General features: G+C 43.2%; 1 protein-coding gene across 1 annotated transcript in view; it reads right to left on the minus strand.

The window, feature by feature from the left end:
• PLCH2 (phospholipase C eta 2) overlaps nt 1-26270 on the minus strand; it is a 249475-nt gene extending 223205 nt beyond the window's left edge. The window contains exon 1 of the mRNA XM_034753316.1: nt 26112-26270. Coding sequence (XP_034609207.1) covers nt 26112-26142 — 31 coding nt within the window. The 5' untranslated portion in view covers nt 26143-26270. The remainder of the gene's footprint in view (nt 1-26111) is intronic.
• Nucleotides 26271-26582: the final 312 nt, after the last annotated feature.

Consider the following 26582-nt stretch of genomic DNA (forward strand, 5'->3'; position numbering starts at 1 on the left):
TTTGGCAATACCCTGAACTGCTATGGCCCATCACTAAAGGTAGCACACCCTTCCTCTGATCACCAGCAGATACTGCCCTGGTCTATGGCAGCTGTTTGAGAGCATCAATCCTACTCTTTCTTTAATGAAAAGCCAACCCCGAGTTGATTTTGTCCTCACTCCCTGTCCATAGGCCACTGTGTGCTCACCCTCAGTGATAAATTATGAATGCTGCCCATATGCATCTTCTACTCAGATTGCTAGATAAATAATACATGAATAAACAAAGAGACTCGAGTGAGTCAAGGGAGCCATGGGGGACTGAACTTTGAATGGTGTGCTACAGCAGCAAGCATCAAAGCTTTGCTATCAGGTTTGACCCCAGCTGATTTTTTTTTAAATAAAGGCTAACGCTAAATGTTATGAACATGAATGGCTAGACAGCAGGGGCCCAACATAAAAGTGACTGACTCAGAAAAGATATGGGGAGAAATATATAGGGAAAAGATGGCACCCAGGGAAGGAAACCTTTGCGGAATCGTACAGGATCAAAAGGCTTTGGTATCCTGCACCCCAGACTCTAAGCTCTTCTGGAAAGGTCCAATGGAATCGGCCACTTGCATTGTCCAGATATCCTTGTCCGTGAAACAGCAGCGGGGTTATTTGAACAACTGATTTCCAGTAACACCAACAATGTCCCAGCCCCAAAGAGATTAGTAGCTAAAAAGGCAAGCAGGCAAACAGAAAAAAAAGGGGGGGGGAGGGGTCACAAGCAAAGGGCCAAGTTAAGGGGAAACCACATCATGATCATATTTATCTAACTTAGTGTGGTCTCAATCCTGCTGCCATTGAAGCCATTAGCAATTTTTTCATTAATTTCAGCAGTCCAGGATCAGACCTCGTGAGTTTGTAAACACACATGTGCACAGAAAAGTAGTTTCTATTATGCCAGATTCCACTGTTGCTTCAGGGGAAATAATCTGCATAAAGATACTGCAAAACAACATCTTATTTGGAGAAAAGAGCTTCCATTTTGCATGAGCCTCTTTGTAATCCATTAGGCTGCATCTCCACAAACAACATATATAAAACATCTCCAAGGCATATTCCTTGAGCATCCAATGAAAGCGTATTAGGGAAGGACATGTTTACCTATGAACCAAATGGGCCAAAGGATGGATGGAGCATCCTGTGGTCAAGAAAGTAAGAAAAGGGGGGGCACAGATGGTTTTCCATAGAACGATTTATTTTTCTGTTTTGCTTTGGCTCAATTGCATATTTTGAAATAGCTCATCACATGCTCTCTGATCCAACAGACTCCACGTCCAACGTGCTATTATGTATACCTGAAAGTTTGTCTGCTTGCTGAACTCTTCACCAAGATCCTATGGGGAGAAATCTTTTTTTCCTTCTGCCAGTAAGTGGGTAGAGCCGGGGGGCACCAATTTAAATCTCATCCCAGGGTAATGGTAAAGCTTAATCCCGTTTATCAATCTGGTAGAACCACCTTCAAATCCATCCGTTACACACACCATTATCATCCTCTTTTTCCACAACAGTGTGAGCACCTGTGGCACTCCTCAGCTGTAGGAAAATACATGTAAGAAAATTATTTAATGTTGCTTAGGTTGAACTACATTGTTACTTTTTATTAAATATTGTGGCTACCCGGGATATGCCACAGTGGTGAGCTCTCTCTGATGAAGCCAGAATAAAGTATCCATTGTACTTATGCTGGATGCTCCACGGGTGAATGGTGAAACCAGAATGAGAGGCTATTTTGAGTCTCATGATCATAATGAGGCTTTCTGTGATGGTATGAGCAGTGAGTGGATGGCCTTTGGAAACAGAACATGGCCATCTGGTAACTGTAGCAGGAAGGATGTATTTAAATGACAGATTTCTCCTCTGAAACTTTCCTTGAAAAAAGGTTCTGTGAGGACGAAAAATCTTGATTATTATTCCCTGCAATCAGTTATATGCATTCACATATTTCACTTATTCCTCAAGCAGAGAACAAACCTGTTTCTATAAAATTCTTAAATGTTTAAGTGCCAGTACGAATCCTCAGTTGACTATAGTATTTTGGGTTTCCACTTCCAGATTTTTACTAGTTTTGCTCATGACCTACATGCAATTTAACACGTGGACATGTTAATCTACGGATGCTTCCATCTTGGCTTTCCAATGGGCACACTCATTTCATTGAGGCTTCCATCCATTTGAATATATCCCAGGTCTCCCATTTATCACAGCTCAGCATATAACTGAGTCAATAATTAAATCATGGGCTTCAGTCACAGAAGCAGAGTTAGTGACCCAGAAGCATTCCCTCTATCAGCCAATGTACCTATCTGCCCTTCATTACAATAGCTGAACATCTCGACTTTCTTGCTAGTCAGATATGCTACATGTCCTTTAGTAGCATCACATCAGCTGCTACAATGGTGGGTAAACCTATGTCGCATTTATAATAATTCCTATGATGCTTATCACAATAGTATCTGGCCTTCTCATCTAAGTGAGGAACTATTACTACTACATGGGCCAGGTATAGCAGGATCAGACATCCACTCCTGAGCCAGCCCACGCCTGCTTAGCTTGGAAGAGCTGACTTCCCCAACAGCACAATGTAGTAGAGCTGTACTAAGTCCTCCGATGCATCTTACATAGTAAACATAGCAGGCGAATCTTAGTGGGAAGACAGATGAAGTCATTCAATCTTTCTTTCTATGCTCCCTGGGAGGGAGAAAAAGTGCTTCATTCTATTATTCTGTCACTGACAGAAGCCTAAACTGCAGGTGGCTTTCTGAACAATGGCACCGACGTGATAACCAGTTAATCTGAAATGTTTTCAACCCGATAAAGAGGTCTAGCTCGTGTTATGCTGTTACAATTAAGTCAAAGGTGAAATTACATCAATTCCTGCTGCCCTGCGCTCCTGTGCAACATGCTGATTATCCAGACACTCCAGAATGTGATTTCCTCACCTGGCTTGGTGGCCTGATTCCTTCCAGGCAGTAACTACAACCCTACGAGGGCTCCGCTACCACAGGCCAGAATCGATACCCCTTACAGAAAAGTCCTATATCACTCAATAGGACATGGTGCTTGTAAGACGGCACAGGTCCCAGGGGGCCTGCACATCCAAGCATCTCTGTTCCAAGGCTTCGGCCTTACCTGTGCCTCCATTTGTACAGGTGATGGACAGATGCAGGACTTTCCTGGCTTACAAGGCTGCAGTTTATATGGAACCTGTGGGCTCAGTCAAAGTGAACTAGGGGATCCCACACAGTGGAGTAGACTCTCCAGAGCTCCCAGGTAGAACACACGGGGAGCACAAGCCAGCTAGGAGAGCTGGAAGGAAAGCAAGGGGAGAAAGGCTGCCCCAGCTGAGAACCCTGCAGTTAGGCCTGTGACCCAGCAGGGTGGAAGATTGGTGTTAATCACTCAGACTCCCAGAAGGAAGGGTTCTTGTGAAAACACTAGCAGTGTGAAGTTTGATTGACTGGGGAAGAAGGGAAACTGAGGCAGCTGCCATTAGCAGGATTGGCATCCCTGCTACAATTCTGTAGACACGTTAACTGGACACTACAGAAATGACAGGAGTCTAAAAATCTACAGGGCCAGATCCACAACTGATGTAAATGGGCACAGCTCCACTGAAGTCTATAGAGAATGTTAACGTCTCTATTGCAGGGATATCGTTTTAAATCCTACAGCATGGCTAAAAAAAACCGACTGAAAGTTGTCTATAAAATTGTACAGGACTTTCTCATAAGGGACCAGAAAGCAGGATTAGACAGACACACAGATTTGGCAAGGGGAATAATTATCGTGAACTCAGATTGGCTGATCTTTGAAAGGCATAACATTAGGGGCCCGTCCCAAAGCCCACTGAAGTCAACAGGAGTCTTACGCTAGGCTTTGAATCTGGCCCTATAACGTCAATTACCACCAGCCCGCAAAGAGAGATTAGCAGTAGCCAGAATTTGCATCTGTTAAGGTACATAAAGATCCATGCCAAAAAAAAACCCCAAAACAAAAACAAAAAACCAGCAACAGGGAGCATTTGTGGTGCAAATAATGTGGCTTCATTTAAACAGTTGTTCAACCACAACAGTCAAACTTATTGCAAATGAAAATATAAACAAATAAAGGCAGAAGGTTAAATAAAAACAAGCATATAAGCCAAGTGGAGCAGTGTTAGCAAATCTGTTAATTTACAGTATTATTATTATTATACTCGCTGAATAAGCAAATTCATAGGAAATCAAAGTCTGTTCCTGGGTCATTTGCAAATAGAGAAAAGAGCCTAATGCACCAGATTAACTGCTTGCAATGAATAGTTTGTCCAACGCTAGATACTACAGCAAAAGGTGCTTTAACACCCCCTCCCACACCAAAGATAAGTAGATAGGAAGTAGAGGAGATAGCTAAAATAAATTACATTAACAGAAACTGTAGATAAAAGAAAGAGAAAATTAACAATCAGAGTGATAAGGCAGAGACAGTTTTCTCTAATGGTCAGTGCATTTGGCTGGGACTCAAAAGGTATGTCTACATTGCAATTAAAAACCCGCGGCTGGCCCATGCCAGCTGACTCAAACTAGTAGGGCTCGGGCTGTGGGTCTCTCTAACTGCAGTGTAGACATACCCATAGAGGCCTGAATTCTGTTCCCAGCCCTGGCTGCCCACTGTCCACTCAGGTTTGGCTGCACTGACCCTCTGTCATGACAGAGAGGAATGGGGGTGGAATGATGTGGCCAAACCTGAGTGAGTGGCATTGTGACCCAGTGAACAGATGTCACAGTGCTGCGCAGGTTCGGCCCCACAGCTCCCTCCATCACGAAGGGGCCGCAGGGCCAAATCTGAGAGGTGCCGTGGCTTCCGTGCACCAGGTCGCAAAGTCACTTGCTTGATTCTGGCCCCGCCACTCCTCCTCTTCCCATCATGATGGAGGGCGGCAGAGTCACAAGGGAATGGGCAGTAGGGCAGCCAGCACTGCTCCTCCTAGCCACTGCCGTGGGACTGGCTTTTGGACCAGGGCTTCCCCCGGGGGGGACTGCACAATCTCATCCTGCTTCCAGAAGCCTGTGTCCCCTGGGCTTTGCCTGCAGGACCCAGTGACAGCCTCAAGACCTGTAACAAGTATGGGAAGCTGCAGTGAGTGCCCACATGGGGAGCTTCCAGGAAAGAGGTGGCAGGGAGCCCAGGGGAGCTAGACAGGAGGAGGGTTTGCCTAGTGTAAGCTTTCAAAAAGTGTCTGTGTAGACAGCGTGCTAAGCTAAAGTGAGAGTGGGTCAGCTGTGTATTCCATGGGGAACATTTCTGGGGATGCTTCTGACAAGAGTGTAGCTGACTCCCTCAAAGACTAGGCAGATTCCAGCTCTCCAGTATCCCCTAATAATACAAACCAGAAATTAAATGTATTAATCTCAGCATTAGATTTGTGTTTAAAACTTGCAACGACTGAAGCTGTAATACAAGGAAGGTTGGGAACAGAACCTGCCAGGCATTTAATTTCTTGCATTCAGGCTCCCATAAGCGACGCTGCCCATTTACAATAACAGTAATGCCCTGGAAAAGTTTCCAGCAGCCTTGACTTTTGCTCAGCAGAATGGCTGATAATGGTGTGATTCACATAAGGCACCAATAAACCAGGCTTAAGCTGTAACTGGAACCTGCCTGTTTAACAGTATAAAGCCAAGTTATAAAAGTCTCAGCTATCTGAAATGTCTCCTTAGATGTACCATGTACCTTGGCCAGTGATGTGGAGTCAGGAAAGTTCCGATCCCAGGATCTGACTCACGATGTGACCACTCTCTTTGCCTCAGTTTCCCACAGGCATAAAATGGGAATAATGATGCACACAGGTGAATTTTGAGACAATGTTTGTGAAGTACAATGAGGCCCTACAGTGGAGATCCTGGGATCCCACAGTCCCTAGGTTTAAAGGTATCAAGGGGTGGAGGAAGAGACTGACTCTGGAATTTGCTATGCTGAAGAAGTGCACAGTATTATTAATCCAAGTTCCAACCCCTCACTTCTGTATTTCTTCTCTCTCCCCAGCCTCCCCACTGAGCCAAGGTCCACTCCCACCCTGTCTCCCTCAGGCTTCATTATTAAGGGCTTATCTTCAAGCTGGTCCTTATCAGAATTTTCACCAGCAGCAGGGGTTTGCTGCTCTACCAGCATATTTACCTTGCCTTGCAGGAGCAGGAAACTCCCTGCTCCCTGACAAGTTGTGTGACCCCGCAAGCGGCAAGCCCTATCACACAAAGCCAAGATACTTTCCCATCTGTTTCTTCCATTGTTGCATACACTTGTTTCATTTATTGATTTCCAAACTCTGGGATGTCTCAATCCACTCCAACCTTGACCTTCAATATTAAAAGGTATATTGCAATACATCTCTCAGCAGGTAGCCTAATTGATATAATAGTGGAGGAGAAAAGCTAGACGTATAACTCTAGTCAGAAGAGATAATTGTAAATGTATCCAGGCAGCAGATTATCCAAGCAGATGAGACCTTATAAACTGTATTTCTGTGCTGGACCCATAACACTTTACATGAGGATGTGTTTCTCCCACGTCCTGGCCAAGGTTTCCCCTGCCCCTCACAGCTTTGTACCAATTTGTTGTTTCCCCTTTGCCAGTTCAATGGTGAGTATACACTTGGAAAGGGCTTTGAGGTCCCTTAAATATGAAAAGTGCAGCAGAAAAAAGTATAGGTTATTCTATGATTAACTGTTCAATTACCCAAAATAATGGCAAAAAGAAGAACAGGAGTACTTGTGGCACCTTAGAGACTAACAAATTTATTAGAGCATAAGCTTTCGTGGACTACAGCCCACTTTTAGTCTCTAAGGTGCCACAAGTACTCCTGTTCTTCTTTTTGCGGATACAGACTAACACAGCTGCTACTCTGAAACCAAAATAATGGGTAACCTTCAAGGTTAGTAAGGATGCAAATCTCCACCAGTCAGTCTAACTCTGTGAAAATCTCCCATTGAAACCACATGCTAAAAATGAGATTTTTCTAATATTAAAAGCTCTAACATATGCCATGTTCTCTAACAGAAGCCCAGGCGTTTATTTAGCTCCACACTGATTTACTTTGTAATTGTACAAAATGAAAAGGTTCATCACGAATATAAAAACCACATTTTCAGTCTATTTCTCAGATTTTTGCATATTCAGAATACATACATCTCATCAGTCAACTGAATCTCAACCAAGCATCAAATGTAGCAATAGGTAAACTTTAAAAGGTTTGTGTAAACATACCAACGCTTGGATGTTTTCTCAAACTATCCCAGTATCTACAAAGTTAGTGCCTGGTCTTACTCCTATTGAAGTCAAGGGCTAAACTCTTAGCCGTTGGCTGCAATGGGGGTCAAGATTTCACCCCCATTAGGAGTAGGACAGGGACAAGAGGCTGGTGAACTCATGTGAACAAGCTCGGTCATGAGATTTCTAGTACTTTTGCTTCTAATTGGGAAGGACATACCCTGACAGGGCTGACCTTAGGGGCAGGCAATCAGGGCGGTCACCTGGGATGCCAGCTTCCAGGGGAGCCAAACCAGGGTCGTTGTTGTTTTGCTCGGCCATTCAGAAGGGCACCAAAAACATTTTCCACCCTTGGCAACAACTCACCTAACGGCCAGTCCTGTACCCTGAGAAGAGTCTGACTCACAATATTTTGGTGCTTCTCTGCTGAAAAATCCAACATTATTGAGGAAAGCAGTTGTTTTCTGTGAAAATTTTCATTGATTTGTAAACCCAATTTTCCATCTTAAAAAAAAGGCAGAATGAAAATTTTCCCCCATCCCAAATAGTACACATTATCCAAAGTTACAAGTTATTTGAACCAAGTCCATGATCTGGTAGGGTATAATACGGTGCTTGCTCAAACATAGAGGGTCAGATTCTGCCCCTCTTACGCATGCTAAATTGTACCTTACTACACAAGCACTCCTACTGGAATCAGTAAGAAGGGTGGCAAAAATGGGTCTTCAAAAAGCAGTGCTCTAAAGAGTGAAGAGCCAAAGAGATCAAAGGAACAAAGCACTTAAAATCTACTAGAGTGAAATCAAGCCAATTAATACAAACACTAATATTTTACAGTAAGTCCAGATATTTGATTCCTTGCTATAAGATATGCTAACAGCTTGAGAGCTCTCCAGAACATCCTTATACAATCTCAATTCAATTCCAGTACATTTGCTGGCATGATACATATCCAAATGATGCCAAAGTCTCACTCTCTCATTACTGGAATACATCATTACTGGGCTCCAGAAGCTAAACTCTCAAAGACTTTTAAAAAATACATTTCTAGCTTTTTAAAAAAAAAAATCTCAGTTAACTGTTATTTTTGGTCATATACTTTTATAAAGCAATTAGCACCGTCTGACTTTAATTTATAACTGATCACCAGCTTGTAATAAAGCAATAGGAATAGCCTCAAATATTTATTTACAAGTTATAAGGTGTGTTGTTATAGAACTATTGCGCGCAATTGCCTTTAGAAGCATGCGACAGAACACTGACAAAAGAAATCTCAGTTGGAAATTAAATTTAGTGTTATTATTTATGGAAAAATATGCAGGATCTTCAGAAAGAATAGCAAAATATAAATACATATTGAAAGTGGCTGGTTGGGGGCTAGGCGGGCATAACAGGGCTATCACATATTTGCATATTTAGGAGGCAGTGTAAATGATGTATATAGAAGAGTGCGAAATGTCACATACAGCCTTCCTAGGTGATAGAATTTCAGTGAAAGTACATGCCGTCACCAAAAACCTCCCTGAATTATTTAATCCAATAAATAAATTCAGTCTAAGTTATAGTAACTTTTAGTTTTATTTTGCATCTGAACAGAAGCAAACTCAAACTGGGAATATTACCATTAAAACACTGCCTGGCTATTCAGATTCATATCTGATTTTATGCATCCATTCCATTTGGATTGGCAGAGATAAGTTTTAGAGTTTCAGGAGATTTCAGTGGGACCACTCACACCCTTAAAGTTAAACACATGCTCCAGTGCAGTAGTGGACTGGGGATTTTGGCCTTGGTCTACCGGTGTATTACATTTTGCCTAACTGGTATTATGATCCCCTCTGCAGTTTCATTTGGGTGGGGTGCTCCTCACTTCCTTTCTTAAACTGTTCTGAGGTATTAAGCAACTATCACACACCATCATAGAGGTGAATGCATGTCAGTGCTGGGAGCAGTGATTTCTGGGTGCAAGATCTGTGAAGAATTTTGAGATCCTTTATGGTGAAAATCCCCATATAAATACAAGTTACTAATTAGCATAATTTAGACTAATTCTTTGCAGTATTTAATTTTTAAAAATGGGAAATGGTGAAAAGCAAGTGAATCCAAATGTTTAGCTCTTCATATGAGCCTATTTATATGGAGTTAACTTTCTAATAGAGTTGGAGAGCTCATTACATTGGAGGAGGTGCAGAATGGAGACATCTGGAGGTCATCTTCTGTGCCACTTATTCATGCCTACTGAAGTGCAGCAGAATGACAGCTCTGACTTTCCTGGAGATAATTCTTAGCAGTTTGTCTCCACATATGTTCAGAGCACAATACTTAATAAAAGTTCAACTCCAGATCCAAATATCTCCAAAGTTCAAGGGTATTCTGACCGGGGGGTTTCAGTTCTGACCCTCCTCTAAACTGGGTAGAAAATGGGGCTGGGAACACCTCTCTACACCTTCACCTAGTTTTAAAACCAAAACAAGATCTCAATCTTTTTTATATAGATAATTTTATATAGATTATTAAAGGTTTGCTTAGAGATGAGGAACGACCTTGTGAGTAAGGGCCTGGTCTGCAACTCGGGAGATCTGGAGTCAATTCCCTGCTTTGCCATAGACTCTCTGTGTGACGCTGGGCAAGCCACTTACTCTCTCTGGGCCTCAGTTCCCCATCTGTAAAACAGGGATCATTCTTCCTTTCTCCCATCCAGTCTGTTTTTCTTGTTTATTTAGACGGTGCATGGTAGGGGCTGTCTCTTACTATGTACTTGTACTGTGCCCAGTTGCGGCTTTTAAGCAAATGCAAATAATAATTAACTTTTCCTGACATTTTATCATTTCACTCCTGCCTCCAATCCCAGATATTGACCAGGTCAAGAATTCTAAGGGCTCAAATAATGCCAAAAAGACTGCCCCAAAGGAAGGTGTGTCCAGTGGTATGCCTGGACGCAGGAAGCACTGAACATCTCCTAAGAAAGCCAGCTCTTGTAGGCTTTCCAGCCCAAGTTTTCCAGACTAATCTATGCTCATAATAGATTTCTAGGTGCTCTGTCCACTTTCTCAGCTCTCAGATCCTACCTGCAAACATTTCACACATCATGGGATTTTATATTGCTCTCTTGTTGTTGTTTGTATCATAATGACACTCACAACATGCTACCCTGTCCACGCATATAAGAAGTCCCAGTCCCAGTGTGCAACCCAAGGTCAGTAGCAAGACCATGAAATGCCCAGAGTTAACATTAACCAGCTTGTAAGTCATCATGCCAAAAAAAAAAAAAGGCTAGATTCTCATTACCGTGTCACTTATAGTGATGTGTCAAAGTCATGTCAGGAGAACTTGAAAGCAAAATGTACATGTAAGAAGTACCAAAAGCAGAAAAGCATCTGCTTAGCTGATGGGCAACACAACTGATATCCCATCTTCCCAGTTCTCCTTATTACCCTATTAGAAAAGAGTGACCGATGTACGTCCGTGAAATTGACAAGAAATTAACAACATGCACTTGATGACAACTCAATACATTACTAAATGCTCACTGCGCCAACAGAATACAGAACAGTGTTTGCCAGCGAAGCTCCTAGGGGAGCCGGAGGACACATACAAGTGATCCCACATTCTTTAGAAATGCACCATGTGCAGGCTTTTTTTTTTAAATTAACAAAATGTTTCTTTTACATTTTCATGAAAGCAAAACTGAAAAAGTGTCCCACAAGACATCTTAGTGCCACAGTCCCAGGCAATCATGTTTGTCTCTTTTTTTCCTGATGAAATTCTATTAATGGAAAATACAAGCCACACTTATCTGTGTAAAATTATTCATAAATCTGGGAATTTTCATTACAATATAATGAGGTACTAAGTGTGCCGCTTGAGTGATGTGCAGCAATGCAAGATGTAAAACAGGCTTGATACAAATGCTGAGGGGAAAAAAAATTATAGACAATGTGCATTGCACACTTCCTCCTGCACTATTTAGGAAAGAGCAAAGCAGTGAAAACTGTGTTGAAATACACATATGGACTTAACCACTCTTACACAAGTTGAACATGGAAACCACTCCTTTCCACCAATTTCCTCCCCACCTCCCACATTCACAATAGCTATAAGTGAAAATACTGAAGAAATTGTTTCTGAGATTTTAGATTGATTCTATTCTAACCGATTTTCATTTCTATCCTAACTGATTTTTAGCTTTAGCTTCTGGGTGAAATATCAAAAATATCTCCTTACAATATTGCACATAAGAAAGGTTGCAGATTGAATTGTCAAAATGAGTTATCTTGCTCATGCTGTTACACCTACTTACACATACAGTGTGGAAATATTATGGTCTAGGTCTGGGACTATTTGTTCTTCTGTAATTCAGGAGGATTCTTTGGAAGGTTTAAAACTTCCTTTTTAAACATTTCTCAACTTTCATGGAGAGTGAAAAATATCTTGTAGAAAACATAAAGGGTGTTAAAGACAGGTATAAATATTCCCATACGTGAACCAAAATCTACAATGAACAACAGGCTTTACTTGAGAATTCTGAAACCAAACATGCAGCAAAATCCCAGCTTGATGTTTATTTTATTTTATTTTTAAATGCTATAGACCAAATTAATCTCAGGTGTAATTCCACTGACTTATAGTGTCATGTCTTCAGTGATGTCACACCAGGAATGACTATGATCTAGTGCCTTTGAAATGTTGGGAAACTATGTCTAAACAACACATCATAATGAAGGAAAGGGATTAAGTTAATTAAATACAAGATGCTAGCATTGAGGTGATCAGCTGGCTTCATACCTAAACACTGTGATTAAGTCACAGACGTCCAATAAATATTCACTGCTGCAGAAGGTCAAAGTCAAATGCTGAGGCTGGATTTTAAAAGGAGCTGAATAATTTTGTTACCAATACAACATTTGTGGTTTAACATGTCAAGAGAAGGGTAATAACATTTTGTGTTTCAAGGCATAAACTGATCACCACAAGAGCCAGGAAAGAATTCCCAGCTTCCCCCAAAGAATACCACTGCATAATTTACCAGGAGAATCACAGTATAGGGATTCCCCTTTCTTTGACGCTTCCGCTATAGTCCTCTCTGTAGCGGTGAGATAGCACATGACGGACCATGTAACCCATGTTCCTCCTTCAGCAAATGTTTCACAGGCTCATGTCAGTCTACACAAATAGGTTACCGATCTCACATATATGAAGCCTCATTTTCAAAAAGAGCCTCCTAAAATTCACTCTAAAAATTTATACACGAAAAAGCTTGCTTTAGCATATGCAAAAAGAAGTGTGTGTGCATGCAGACAGACAGTGCAGATAAGGTGACTGAAAATATGGCTGAAAATTGGAAATAAAAAAAAAAACCCAACTATACCAAATGTGTTTGGCTTCTCTCTCTCTCTGTTACTGATGCATCAGACTTGAGATATACCTGGTAGAAGGGAACATTCTTCATTCAGGAGTGTGTGATACAGTGTTGGGTACAGAGCTCGGAATAAACTGTGGCTATTTCTGGTTTTTCCATAAACATTGCAGCGACACTCTATGCCTCAGCAACAGATGCTAGATTCCAAATCCTGTTGCGATCAATTTCACTTCTTGAACCAAAGGACATTTTTCTAATGACTTTATCAGTAGCAAACTAGCAAAGAGAAATGGACATGCTTAGAATGTGCTCAGACTAGAAGTTAGGATCTCCAGCTCCCCAAAGTGAAAACAGCTGACAACCTGCTCTGTGATGCCATTGACTTGGCAGAGAGACACTGGATTTAAAGGACTGTGGTGAAGGAAATGTGCCTATCATAAAGGGTATTAAATTGTAAACGTAAGAGGGTGTTGATTTTTTTCATCACCCATTACTGACAGAAGCAGTGCATCAAATACAGTTCTGAATATTTGAAGACGATTGTAGATAAACTGCCACTGTCCATACAAAACCCAACAATAAAAACCTGGCCCCTTCACTTTCCTTTCCCTTCCCACTCCTCACCAAAACCTTTAATAATTAAGGGCCAAATTCTCTGCTCACAATGCTCCATCAAAGGCAACGGAATTTCAGAAGTACAGCGGGCCAACTTCTCTGCAAGCATACCTCCATCAAAGGCAATGAAGTTACGGAGGCAGAGCAATTAGCCCAGTGTGCTTCTGAAACATGCCACATTGGCACCTTTGGAGTCAAAAAGATACAGTGTGGGCTTCCTCACCAATGTGCCGGTGAAATAACCCCATGGGACAGTACCCAGGGCCTTTCAGTCCATGACATCCTAGCTGTCATTGTCGTTGCTCAGCATCCGCAACATGGACTTAGCCCACAGGCCTTGAAACAACCACCAGACAGTAACCACTTTTGGCCACTCCAAACCTACTCCTGAACTGAACCAGCGATGAGTGTGTGTCCCATCACCAACCCCTCCTGCACCCCATATAGTTCCACAGCCTCTGCTCTGGACACTGGTCACTACTGATGGAATGAATTAGACCAGCAAATAGCATCAGGAAACAAACCCTCTTTTCCTAAAGCATTTAATTGGCTGTATAAAACACACATAAATTTGCAACCATCAAGGGGCCAATTAGATTTGCATAATCTTTTCCCGATCCCTCCCATCCTCTTGAACCAAACTGAGCAACTTTGAACTTACTTCCTGCTGCCAAGAGCAATTAACTTACAGCAATGTTCTCTCTTTGGTGTTTCCTCCCCCGCCCCCCGCAGATAAAAGGGAAGTGTATGTTTGATTAAAATGAGACTTAAGGCTATGTTTACTGACTCTAATGCTCTCCATGAAAACCCCTTTGCTTTGCCCATTGCAGCTGTTAGCAGCGATGGTATGTGTTATTAATAGACTTAAATTCTTATTAAAGATGGATGATCCATTTATTAAAGCCATCGTAAAAGGCGTACAGGAAAGTTAGCTAATGATAAGTGCTGCTTGGGTATTTGTCTTCATCGTGGCCACCTATCACTATGATTGTCACTGCTGATCAGTGCACATGGAGTTCTATTACCCACTTCACTTTGTCCTTTTCTTTTGGGAATTCACTTCCTACATGACATTGTATGACCTGCCAGATTCCAGAAGCACGTAACCTAACAACACATCCTCAGCCTGACTCTATGACTGAGGGTTTTTTAAACAATATTTTCCATTCAATTCTTGTTGGCAACAACTGCAGGATCGCAGGTGCCAGAAATCTACCAAGTGAACATAACAATTTGGGGGGTGCAAAACTGTTTGTGGGACATCAGAGCAAGTCTATCTCCTTGCTGCATTCAAGTATCATCTAAATAAGCATTTCAGCCCAGTTCCTACACAGAACAGAACCCAACTGGGTTCTACATCTTAGGTCGCGCTTACAGCACCAGCAATTATAAAATTAATCTTTTGGGTTGTATACAGAGCAATCATCCTCTTAAAGCCATTGAGACACAAACATGGGCTCTTGCAATGCTATTCTCATTATGACAGCAGTTGACTGAGTGGCAGAAAAACTAGGTGTTTCATCTGAAGTCCTGGCCCAGTCCAACCATACGTAGCTCACATAAGATGATAAATTCACAGCAGATGTTGGTATGGCTGGGTGTACATCTGTAGCACATTATTTTACATATACAGCTCCATTAAAGTAGTTAATTTCCAAACACACACTGGACATATAAATAGGTGAGATTTTTCGAAAGCACACAGCATTGATCTAACTACAACCACTGAAGTCAATGGAAGAATTCTCAAACTTCAATGGACGTAGAGTTATGCCAATACTGGGCACTTTTGAAAATCTGTAACTTATCAGGCCCCCCAAACCTGCCCAGTGGATCATACCTATTCCTTTGATTCATGCATGGATCACTAGTGTGCTATTTATCTGAGAGAGGGTGCAAGCATTCCCCACCTGAGTGAGCTACTTCTTCAGGGCCTTTACGTTAATAGTCGCTTTTAAAATACTGTGAGTAAATTTAGCCCTACAGCTGTTGCAGAGAAAAAGCCACTTGCTCTCCTGAACTCAGCTCTTAGCAGATAAGTAGAGGTTGGAAATGATTTTCAACTATTTTTCTGCATGGACAATATATTCTGTAAGCAAGTTGGACTCTGAACAGGTTATTTATTTTAAGAATTTTCAGTTCGCTGCTAAGTCTTCATTTTATTACCTCCTCAAGCTCAAACTCAGTTCCCAGAGGTGTCAGAGAGAAGGGAAAATCGGTTCTAAAAAAAAAAAAACTCAAAAAAACCAAAATGCAAAATAATGAAATCCAAAGGGCACCAACCCAAAAGGTGTCTCCTTGGAACAGGCTCTTCTCTTATTGTTTAGCCACTACTCTCTTTATGTCTCCATTTGTACAGGTCAGGGACTATGCAGCTGAAAACCCGAGGGCCAGAATATTATGAATACAAGGCACTTTCCAGACTGCCAGCCACATGACTGTGTAGGAGGGCAAGGATTGAGTGAAAGAAAAACTCTTCACTGTTTCTAAATGGGTCCCAAACTGGTAGTGACTGAACGCTGTTTCCATTTGGTGGCTGCAGAGCAGCCTATTAACTGCTAGGAAATTAACTGAGACTAGCTGGCACCAATTTATACCCAAGCTCGCAATCCCAGCAGAGAGGCTGTGGACGGAAAGTTCCTTTTCGCTAGCCCAAATCTTGTCACCTATACAAACGGCTCAACATACGTGAGTAGGGGTGAGGCTAGGGTGACCCGATGTCCCGATTTTATAGGGACAGTCCCGATTTTGGGGTCTTTTTCTTATATAGGCTCCTATTACCCTCTATCCTCTGTCCCAATTTTTCACATTTGCTGTCTGGTCACCCTAGGTGAGGCACATTGTCGGGAAACAACGGAGACGCTCACACTGCCGGTGTGGCCTAAACTGCATCACAGCTCATCTTCATGGCTCTTAATCCAGCAGCTTCCACAAGCCCTACCTACTTTTTTCAGCGAAAGAAATAGGAGAAAGGAAAGGAGCTGGAGGTGCTTTTAAGGCTGTTATGTGTGGGTGGGTGTCTCTGTCCAGTCTCCAAAGGGCTCACTTGAACGATCCAAGCAAATCATTTTAGCATCCCCCTGAAATAAATCCCTGCCCCAAGCTTCTGAGTGCAAATCCGTTCCTCCACCGCTGGCGAACCAGCCATTCATGACAGCTACTTGATGTCTCTATTTTTCACTTGGTTATCCTGATGGCTTAATCATTTCCTCGCTATTCCCAATAGATCTAATATCACATCGAACCCAACACCTAAGCATCTGTAAATAATCCTAAAAGAAAAAAGGGCCAGCTCCTGATTAGAGGGATGACCTTGAGTCATAGGTAGCTCAGAACACAGGAGCTTGGAGACAGGCAGGCAAGTCAGATGTTTTTGCTACCAACACTTCCCCAGGGCAGTGGGTGAGTGGGAGACACCACGTATTTCATCCTTCCAATCTGTGCGCTCTCGAAGGAACAACGCATCTGGGCTGAGACTGTGAATAATGCCTATCCCAATGGCCGGAGAGGTTATTGGTGCTAACAGTTAACAGCTGTTGGGTAACAGTTACTAGTTCCCTAGCAGATCATTAAAAACAGGTCAAGACAATATAGCTAATGACTTCACCTTACTCTTGCTTTGGTTTACCCTACTGACTGTATCAGAAGGGGTGTTACCAGGCGAGGGACCCAGGAGATCCATTACTCACCTCAGCTGCTGATTCACAGTATGGACTTTGGGCAAGTGGCTTCTTCTCTCTGTCTCAGTATCCCCAATGCAAGATCTATTCAGGGTTTTGGAAAGTCATCCATCACTAGGCTACCATTTAGCACTTAGCAGATGCAGTCTTGGGCCAGTATCCCATTGTGTTCTTAGATGTACAAACAGAACAAGGAGACTGGCCCTGCTCCACAGAGCTTACACCTACTCACTCCTTGGTGGGGGTCGTGTGAGGCTTAACAAGTATTTTCAAAGCGCTCTAAGATCCTCCAATGAATGGTGCTCGTATTTTCCAGCATTTGAAAAGCATCAGTGAAAATTTGAAATGTGTTTTCATTATACTGCAAAACCCAGACAATACGGGGATAGAAAGTGATCCTACATGTGCTCAATTTACTAGTGACCAACCACTGAGGTCATGGCTTGCCTGGTATAAAACAGGCTTATGAATAATTCTGATACGAGGAACAGAAAAGGGGGAAGCTGTGGAAGGAAGATGAAAAGGAGGAAGATTTTTTTCCCCCAACTTCAACCTTCTCCTAGCAATGACCTCTTCTGGTTAGGGATGCAACTCCCGTCAGACACTGAAGCAGCAGCCCTGGCTCTTGTCCCTCTGTGATGAGTCATTTCTTAAGTCATCTCAGCTATGAATTTATTTGACATAAATTTAGGCCAGGATTGATTGCTTTCTATGTGTGCGTGGGGTTCACACTGAGATTTCCGAACTCAGATTGAACCATCACTATCAAAGGCTAGTCGGATTCTGCTTTGCAAGAACAGAACATAAAAGACTTCCCATGACCTGTATATTCTTTACAGATTTCTAGCAGTCTCTGCAGACATATCTGAATATTCAGAGCCTTTGATTTTATCAGTCTCAAACCATAAAGAAATTTGTACAATAGGATAAAAATCATAAATATGCCTGGAGAATTTTTTTAAAATCCATGGGAGCTACCAATGAGCTACAGAATTCTCCATCTCCCGCCTCCCTTCCCCCCACCCCCTGCCATGTGTATTATAATAAATTGGGACAGAAAAAAGGAATGAAATCTTCCTGAATCCTGGAAAGGCAGATTTGAGGATTCAGGGACACAGAACTAACTACGCCAACTTCTCTCCCAACACTATCAAAACCAGATATGGAGGGCAGAAAAGAGTGTCTGATTTTGGGGAAGTTGGTTGTTTATCTAGCAGTTCTGGTAACAGATTTGTTCTTCTTATTATTTGTATTACCACTGTGTCTGGGAACTCTAGTCACAGACCAGACCCCATTGTGCTAGATGCCGTGCAAACAGAACAAAAAGATGGTTCAGACCCCAAGGAGCTTACAATCGAAGTATAAGACAAAAGACAGCAGGTAGATACAGACAGGGGAGTACAAGGAAGCTTTTTTTCCCCTAATAATAAATTGGTGCAACCCATTTGTAAGAACACTCTTGAATCATATCTGATATCGTTTTCAATAAAAACATAACCAATACTGACTTAGCTTAACAAGGAAGCTGCACTGATTTAGTTAAAGTGATTTAGAAACCAATTTGGTTAAAATCGATGCAATTTCCATGTGTAGACCAGCCCTACCACTATCTTCAAGTTACAGATGGGGAAACTGAGGTACTGAGAGGTGAAGTGACTCCATCAAGGTCACACAGAAGTCCAATGACAGAGCTAGGGATAAAAGCCAGGTGTCCTGTCTCCCAGTCCTGGGCCCTATTCATTGGACCACACTTCAGGATGCAGATTCAGAGCCTTTCCCAAGAGGACTCAAAAGAAAGACACTGTCATCATTGCCCTCTACATATTCGGCTGTGTGTCATGCACTCCATACTGCATGTACAGTTAATGGAGATTCTCCTGTAGCTCGGGTTGGGGCTTGTGCTTCTGAAGCAGTACACTGTCAGTGGCCACGGTGTGCAGGAAGTGGCCACAGACTGGTTACAGTATCACCAGAGGTGGATTAAGATCTACTAAAGCTTTAGCTCTCCCCCCAAAAAGATCCTGCCTTAATCACCGCTGGATACTGCCAAAATAGACTTAGTGGTCCTGATTCTTCTCTCACTTACACCAGTCTGACTCTTTTTGGCTTCAGTGGAGTCTCTGCTCTTTTGCACCAGCTCCACTGGCTTTAATGGAGCCACTCTTTGTTTACAGCAGTGTAAGGAAGGGCAGAATCTGGCCTCAGAAGTGCCATTATTTCAGCATTATCATGAAACCAAGACATCAGCTGCAGGCCAGCTGTCCTTCCCAAGTCCCTGAATCCTCCGCACTCCAGTTCTCTATGCAAGAGGAGCAGTGATCACCATTTTTAGCAGGGAGACCAGATGATAGAGATTTGAACCTTTGGCCAATACAACGTATGTCCAGTTAAGGAATCCTTAACAGAGACAATGATGGCATTCCCTTGACGGCCCCATGAGACACATCAGAGATGTGACTTTAAAGGTCTGAGCCAGAACCCTTGGATGTCGAAGGAAAGAGTCCCATTGGCTTCAGTGAGCTTTGAATCAGGCCGTACAATCTGGCCATGGACAAGGGCGGGCTTAGGTAAGTCTCACAATGGCAGGTCTACAGAACCCCCAAGCATCAGAGGGGATGGAAAGATGCCTCTAATTATTTCATTGTGAAGGCGGACACTGCTCCTCAGGGATACAATCCACTGCACAAATTATGATTCTTAAGCGCCTCAAACTGTGCCAACCTAAGCTACTTTCTTCAAGGTGATTGCCAAAGTCTGTTTATTTTTCAGTGCATTCCATTCCTGGGGCTGGCGTACTACTGATTTTAACAGCAAACAGCTCATCGTTACCGTCATTGCACTAATGGTAACTGAAAATATATAAACTGAACCATAGCTCTTAATCTGTTTGAAACATTAAAAATTAAAATCTAATTACAACTATTATTGTAAATGGCCAGTTACTGAGCATGACAATCAATGCAGAGAGACTTCATTATAACCCTGTTTCCGCATCTCTAACACAAGCACAGAAAGCTCGTTATTGTAATCATCCAGTTTGCAAGGAGCTGAGAGGCTAGCCCTGTGCAGGGCAATGTTTTCAAGTCATGCAGTAAACCTCTGAGCATATTACATTGTCTGCAGCCTCCTTCAAAAAACATAAGCATCACTCGGTCAGGTGCTGAGGGCAGGAGACATCACATTTGCTTCTCCATCGCAAAGAGAAAGTGGAGCAGAAATTATTTGATATTGCAGAGCCTACTGTTGCTAGAAACAAACGCTTAGGTGCGCTGCAGCGGTGTTACGAAAGGTAGGAACACTGGAGCACCATGGATTCCGGACAGGAACTAAAAATACACTGGAAATTATTAGACCAGCACCCTGAGAAGCCAAAACATTTCAGACTGATGACTGGATAATCAAAAAGATACTGTTAAATATTATGGGGCAACCACATATTTGGAGTAGCTCCACTGGAGTCAATGCTCTTGCATCAGGGATGGATCTTGGTCCTGTGTCTTAATGCAGTTAAAACATATTTGTTTCTTTAAACTGAAAAAATGGTTTCCTATTGCACCTTTTTATCATGCTCACTTTAGCATTCTGTCACCTTTGACAAGAGTCACGTCAACATTTTAAAATTTGTAAACACACAGATCTTAACCTGCTCACCTCAGCTACTGTGCTAGTGAGTGTTAAGGTGTAAAACCACACTGAGATATTTGTAGGGTGGCTAGATCTTACTTTTTATATGGACCCTATCATATCGAAAGATCACAAATCACAGTTAAAAATAAATACTTAACTTGTATGTAAGAATCATTTCAACTGCCACTGAAATTCAGCCACCTCTCAGGTAAAATATGGCAGCTGATTAATAGCACGCAGCTACACTTCAGGACAGTTTGGACGCTGACAAGAATACTATATCAAAATGAAATTGCAGATGGGGAAACCGAGGCACAGAGCAGTTAAGTGCATTACACAAGATCACACTTCTAGCCAGAGACAGAGGTAGAAAGGAAAATGTGAAACTCTGTGTTCTACCCATAAATTCATCCTCCCCAGCCCCTGTTTCTCAGAGCACCTTCCCTTTGAATCCTCTCTCATCTTTGTTCCAGTCTCTGAGCTCCTTCTCTCTGTCTCTCCTATAGTGCAGCACCCAGCGCTGTATGCAGCACTCCAGCTGTGATCTAACCAATGCTGAGGAAAGGGAAAGAACTGTCTTCTTGGTCCTTGTATAGGTACTGTGTGTTGGACAGACAGGAGTACTATCTAAATCGTTCCTCCAGCGTACCTATATATCTTAAGGTAAAATGTACTACCAATCCCCAAGAAATGTTTCTCCTAACATCACAGCCAGCAGGTTTCTCAAGATCAACGGAGAGAGAAAAATCACAGACCAGCTCTGGGTACAGAGCAGCAAAAGTGACTCTCAGAGCAATTTAATGACAGTACATGATCGATCCTGAAGAATCTGCAGAGTGAGCAAGCAAAGAAAGAAAGACAAACAAATTTCATAATCCTTTCATAGCATCCCATTTTTCTATGGGGAACTATTCCCTGCCTGGTGCTGCTGGGGGTGCTGCCATCCTGCTGAGCGGGAGAGATGGTCAAAGAGTGACAAGCAGAGGACACAAGGGGGACCCATCGATCGCTTGGCAGATGCTCTGTGAGACAAAGCGTCTATCCGACAGCTCGGCAGACCCAGAGCTTCCGTTTCAGGGACTTGTTAGTGGCAAGGGGCAAAAGGAAATAGATTTACCCACAATAGCCATGTTTTCTGCAGGGAGGAATATGGACCCAAACCATTCTGTATTTGTTTGTATTACAATGGCACCGGAAGGCTCCACCTGAGGTCAGGGTCCCATTGTGCTGGGTGCCGTACAGAGACATAGTAAGTGTCCCTGCCCTGAAGAGCCTACAGTCTAAGCAGACAAGACAACCAAAGGATGACAGAAAGGAAAGAGGGGGAACTGAGGCCCAAGGAGACTCAGTGACCTCCCAGAGTTCACAAAGAGCGACCAGGAATGGAACCCAGATCTTCTAAGGATACGTCTACACTGCAGTTAGACACTCACAGCTGGCCCAGGCTCGCTGACTTGGGCTCGGGCTCAGGGGCGGTTTAATTGTGGTGGACCTGTTGGGCTCAGGCTGCAGCCCAAGCTCTGGGACCCTCCCACCCTGCAGGGTCCTAGAGCCCGAGCTCTAGCTCGAGCCCAAATGTCTACACTGCAGTCGAACAGCCCCTTAGTCCAAGCCCTCTGAGCCTGAGTCAGCTGGCACGGGCCAGCCGCAGTGTAGACATACCTGAAGTCAGGGCCGGCTCTGGCTTTTTGGCCCCAAGCAAAACAAAAAACAAAAAAAACGGGGTGGCCAGAACGACAAAGCAAAAAAAAAAAAAAACCTGCGGCGCGGCCGGAGCGCGGGTGCAGAGGGACCAGCTAGCGGGGGGCAGGGGGAGGGAGCGGGCGGGAGAGAGAGAGAAGGGGGGCGGCCCCTCCCGCCGCGTCGCCTGCCGCCAGGGCTCCACTCCGGTCGGTGGGGAGGGAAGGACGAGGACTGCCCTGCTGGGCTTGCTGCAGGGCACTCCCGTCCTCCGCGCCCCCGCCCCCTACAGGGCAGCCGGAGCGGAACAAACAAAAACAAAACAAACAAAAAAAGCGGCCGTGCCACCCTAGGATTAGGTGGAATGCCGCCTCATTCAAACTGCCGCCCCAAGCACCAGCTTGCACAGCTGGTGCCTGGAGCCAGCCCTGTCTGAAGTCCCAGCCCAGCATCTTAGCTACAAAGCCAGCCTTCCCCTCAAGCCCTACCACCAGGCCCACGCACCACCTTGGAGTCAGGATCCCAACTCCACGACTCCCGCCATCTCCCTAAGGAACCCAGACTGGACTCCGGAATCCCATAACCACAGGCTTTGGGAGACCTTTTACTCTGACTATTCCAGCCAGGACCCAAACTGATCATCTGCATTTCTGAAGCTCTTCCTGTGCCCAGTTCTGTTCCCGGACTCCCCCTGAGGTATACCTTCCTCTGCAATGGGACTACTTGGGGAATCAGGGCCTATTCCACACAAAGGTAGCCAATCAGCTCTTCAATCACAGAGCTCTGCAAGCTAGATGCAAGGCTAGATTCTTTGAGTGATGTAAACACCCTGGATTTCGATGGAGTTACTCTGGATTATACTGGTGTGACCAAAAGCAGACTCACCCCCTAACATGCAATGTAACTGAAATACATCCACCTGTAGGCTGGAGGGCAGCCTCCGGAGTTAGGGAGGATGAGATTTTTCCATGCTATAGGTGCACTCCCCTGCTCTTCTATAAAGTGCCTGGGGATCTGTAATATCCACACCAAGATGGGACCTCATTAAAAAAACAATTATAAAGCCCTGCCACTTAGTAAACAGCATGGTATCCATCTATCTACCACCAAAGGATAAAGAGCTGAGTCCATCCCAGCCAGTTTGAAACTGGGACTTCCTGGGAGCCCTCCAAGAAGCTTTGTTTTTTTCTTTTAAAATATCCACTTCTAATTGTTTTAAAGTGACGAGGTAGGAGAGAGTCAGAACGTTCAAACTTAAAGGGCAGCGGCTTTGATGAAACAGGACACTGCATCTTCACAAGCTGGTGACCTTGGGCTGAATTCTCCTCTCACTTACACCAGTGTAAAATAGGAGTGACTCCAATGGAGCAACATCAACCAGTCTAAAAACAACGTAAGCAGGATCAGAATCAGCCCCTTTGAACGCACAGGCAGGGACAGCTGATGGATGTAACATCAAACAAGGTGAGAGGCACAGTTCTGCTCTCACGCCGTTTTTATACTGGTGTAACGTCATTGTCATTGGTGCAGTGACGCTGGATTTACACCAGTGCAAATGGGAAAGGCAGCAATGCCCAAAGCTCTTGAGAAGGACCAAATTCTTCCATAGTGTAACTATTGCCTTGAGTGGATTTACTCCACATTTACACCAGCATAACTGAAAGCGAAGTCCCTTCGAAGGGTCTATGCTACTGTTGGCTTACTAACTGCCTGAGGGGGGGTGAGGTTCATTTTAAGCCATCCTTTCTATAGCAGCTCCAGCTGGCCAAATAATTGATTTTTCAGCTCAATGACTGAACCAAAAAATCCCGGGGGGGGGAGGGATTTCAGGTCAACTCGGATAAACTAATCACTGAAAAATATTTGCCCAGCTCTAATATCAGTGTCCCCAGCCTGGAGAGGGATGAAATGATAGTAAGAAATTCAGAACATTAGAAGTAACTTCCTGTGCATACGGCCTGGGACACTTCAAACTAAGTCCTGGTGTGCAGAGAGTCAGGGGAAATCTTGCCCCAGCTGGAGTAGCTAACCTAATATTGGAGTTCCCTTCCATCTCCAATTCCTATGATACTATCATTAACTCATTGGCTCTGATCTATGTGGGAAATCCAGGTTCTGCATAGCTCAGTGCTATTTAGTATTGTTTAATAACTTTCACTGTGTAAAATAACTGCAGCTCACTCATTCAGTGGAATCGACTGAGTTACTCTGGATTTACACAGACATATATGATATCAGAATTTAACCCAGAGACTAAAGACCATGGGATGGATTCTTAGCTGGAGTAAACTGGCATGGCCCCATTGAGGACAAACCTGATGAGGATCTAGCCCTACATTTACTATGGTAACCCCTCGCTGTGATGTGGCACACATACAATACAAACTATTTCCTTCCCTAGTCTCTGTCTAAGAATCTAAACTGAACCAGTGTCTGCAAGTTAGGAGTTATCCCTATTTAAAAGGGGCCAGGGGAAACCTATCAATATTTTTATTGAGAGAGATTAGACATGTCAGTATCACCGGGTCCAAAACACATTAGAAAAATGGAGCAAAATCACTAAAATCAGAAGCCTGACGGGAGAAGTAAGACGGGAGAAGAGAAGTTCTCCACTGGAAGGGTATCACTAAGATCACGTCTGCCTTCTTGGCTATGGAGAGAACTAGAAGATATCACTCTATCCTGCGTGAGGCTTGGTGTACATTTCAAATAGTCTTGGGTACTCTAATCTCCCTACTTTGCATTCTGTTAAGAGCTGGCATTACACTGTGCCTTAATGCCTACAGGTGCTGTTACCAGTCAGATGTATTCCATCTGGTAGCTGCAATTTACCTGTCAGTCATTTATTTCACTATCTACCCACCCAAGATGGCTTATCACATAGCATGCCTGACATTTTACAACCACCACCAAAGCTCTGAGTGACTTATCTTAAACAAATGCACAGATGTGAAAAATACTGTCTCCCGGGTAATGCCTTGTGTCATATAACGTGCAGCCAGCACCCGCGCGCGCACACACACACACACACACAGTACTGAAGAAGAAACCTCATTTAAGATTTAAGATGTCTATTTAATACTTAAGTGAAATATGCACTATAACTAAAGATAAGAATATCTGCACAGTCAAAAGGTATCAGCATCATCTACACGAGCAAAACTACTGCATAACCACAGAAAGAACGCAGTCCCATCTGAGTGACTGCCACGCTTGGAATACAGTGCTTTGTCTTTACCAAGTGGCAATGATCATGGTAATGCAGTTATTAAATCAAATGTGAACCAATTCATAACCCCCTGGGAATGCAGTGCAAGACTCTTCCTTAAAGCCATCACCTTACTTGGCTCCTATTTAGAACCAAATCTTCGCTTCCTCCCTGGGTAAAGTTTGCAAGACATGCTTATATGCTGTCTCTACAGCTGCTGAAACTCCTCTGGAGCAGCTGAAATTTGACATAAAATTTTAACTCACTACATCGCTTTGCCACCAAGGTTTCATTGCAGCTGCATATATTTGGTTTCTGAGCGCTGGGATGGAGTTTCATTTATTTAGCAGAGACTTTTTTTTAATCTGGATACCATTGCCATAATTAATAAAACATATCTATTTAGAGAAAGAGGAGCTTCTGAAGCAACTACTGTACTGATAAAATTAAACACAAAACCAAAAACCTTTACATTCCCAAAAGTAACAGGTATTCTTTCAACTACACAAATATCTGGGCAGAATAGAAAGAAAAGGGGGTACAAACTGCTCTGCTATCAACCTGAGTAAGGCTAGAGAGAAGAACTGTGCCATATTTTGCAAGCAGAAGTACAATCTACCCTCTGGCTAAAAATTCAAAAATATACGGTAGAATGAATAAATCCACCTACTGTGCTTCTGCGGTAGGCTTCCTAAATCCATTGTCTTCTAGAGATAAGACTTTTTTCAATTGCCTAGATTAGAATATAAATACTCCCAGCATTCTCTCCCTCTCTGTCTCTCTCCTCTTTTGCTGTAGCTCGGGTGTGTGTCTCTCTCTCTCTGTGTTTGTATGAGAAGGTAGTTTAAATTTCATCCCATTTATTAGCTCAGCCACTGAGGAATCACTGTCAGTTTCCCTTTTCTCCCCTCTCTTGATGGTACATGTTCCTTTGCTGTAGACAACACTAGAGCAGAGGGAAGGGGCAGGGTTTTAGCTAAATTACTTTTTGCTAGAATTATTAACCCTTCACAGACTTATGACTATTTCTTAGTGATATGATCTCCAGTGCCTGAGAATCAATTATTTTAAGACAATAGAGAATCTTCCTCTTTTCTCCTTTCTTTTCTTCCCTCTTTTTTTTAATGGCAGTTATTTAAGT

This window comes from Trachemys scripta, chromosome 19, assembly GCF_013100865.1.
Source record: "Trachemys scripta elegans isolate TJP31775 chromosome 19, CAS_Tse_1.0, whole genome shotgun sequence".
In the NCBI taxonomy this organism is placed as follows: domain Eukaryota; kingdom Metazoa; phylum Chordata; order Testudines; family Emydidae; genus Trachemys; species Trachemys scripta.